The following is a 562-nucleotide window of genomic DNA, read 5'->3' as shown; positions in this document are numbered from 1 at the left end:
TTGCAAGCCAGAAGGCTGCACCAGGCTCCAATCTGATCTGGCAAACTTTCTACAACTGGATGCCCTTCCTAATGCCAACCACTCCGAGAGTGTAGTGAGTACTTTTACGTGCCACTGGCACGAGGGCCAGTCACGTGGTTCTGACAATGACCATGCTCAAAAGGTGTTTTTACGTGCTACCTGCATGGGAGCCAGTCTGATGGCACTGGCAACGACCATGCTCAAATGTTGTTTTGCACATGCCACCAGCACATATGCCAGTAAGGCAATGCTGGCAACGATCACACTCGAATGGTGCTTTTCATGTGTCACCGGCACGGGAGCCAATCCGTGGCCCTGGCAACGTGCCTTCATGTAATCCCATGCCATATTACATTGTATATTGTGTTGTCCTGTACTGCCCTTGACTTGATTGTAAACCCTTAGTGGTTAATAAAGAAAAAATTATTATTTTTTTTTTTTTTGCAGGCCTATGGCGAAGTATTTGTCAACAAGGTTCTTCAGAAACACCTTTCAGCCAAGTCTCACTTCTCTCGTCTTCCTTGGCTGGAGAGTCAGATCA

General features: G+C 47.0%; 1 protein-coding gene across 2 annotated transcripts in view; it reads left to right on the top strand.

The window, feature by feature from the left end:
- Positions 1 to 562, top strand: part of LOC106875742 (IQ and ubiquitin-like domain-containing protein) — a 33,185-nt gene that overhangs the window by 32,443 nt on the left and 180 nt on the right. For both annotated transcript variants that reach the window (XM_052971890.1, XM_052971891.1), the window contains exon 17: positions 469 to 562. In XM_052971890.1, coding sequence (XP_052827850.1) covers positions 469 to 562 — 94 coding nt within the window. The remainder of the gene's footprint in view (positions 1 to 468) is intronic.

Source organism: Octopus bimaculoides, chromosome 11 (assembly GCF_001194135.2).
Source record: "Octopus bimaculoides isolate UCB-OBI-ISO-001 chromosome 11, ASM119413v2, whole genome shotgun sequence".
NCBI classification, from domain to species: Eukaryota; Metazoa; Mollusca; class Cephalopoda; order Octopoda; family Octopodidae; genus Octopus; species Octopus bimaculoides.
The sequence above is the reverse complement of the archived record's forward strand: the minus strand, read 5'-3'. Positions and strand labels throughout refer to the sequence as shown.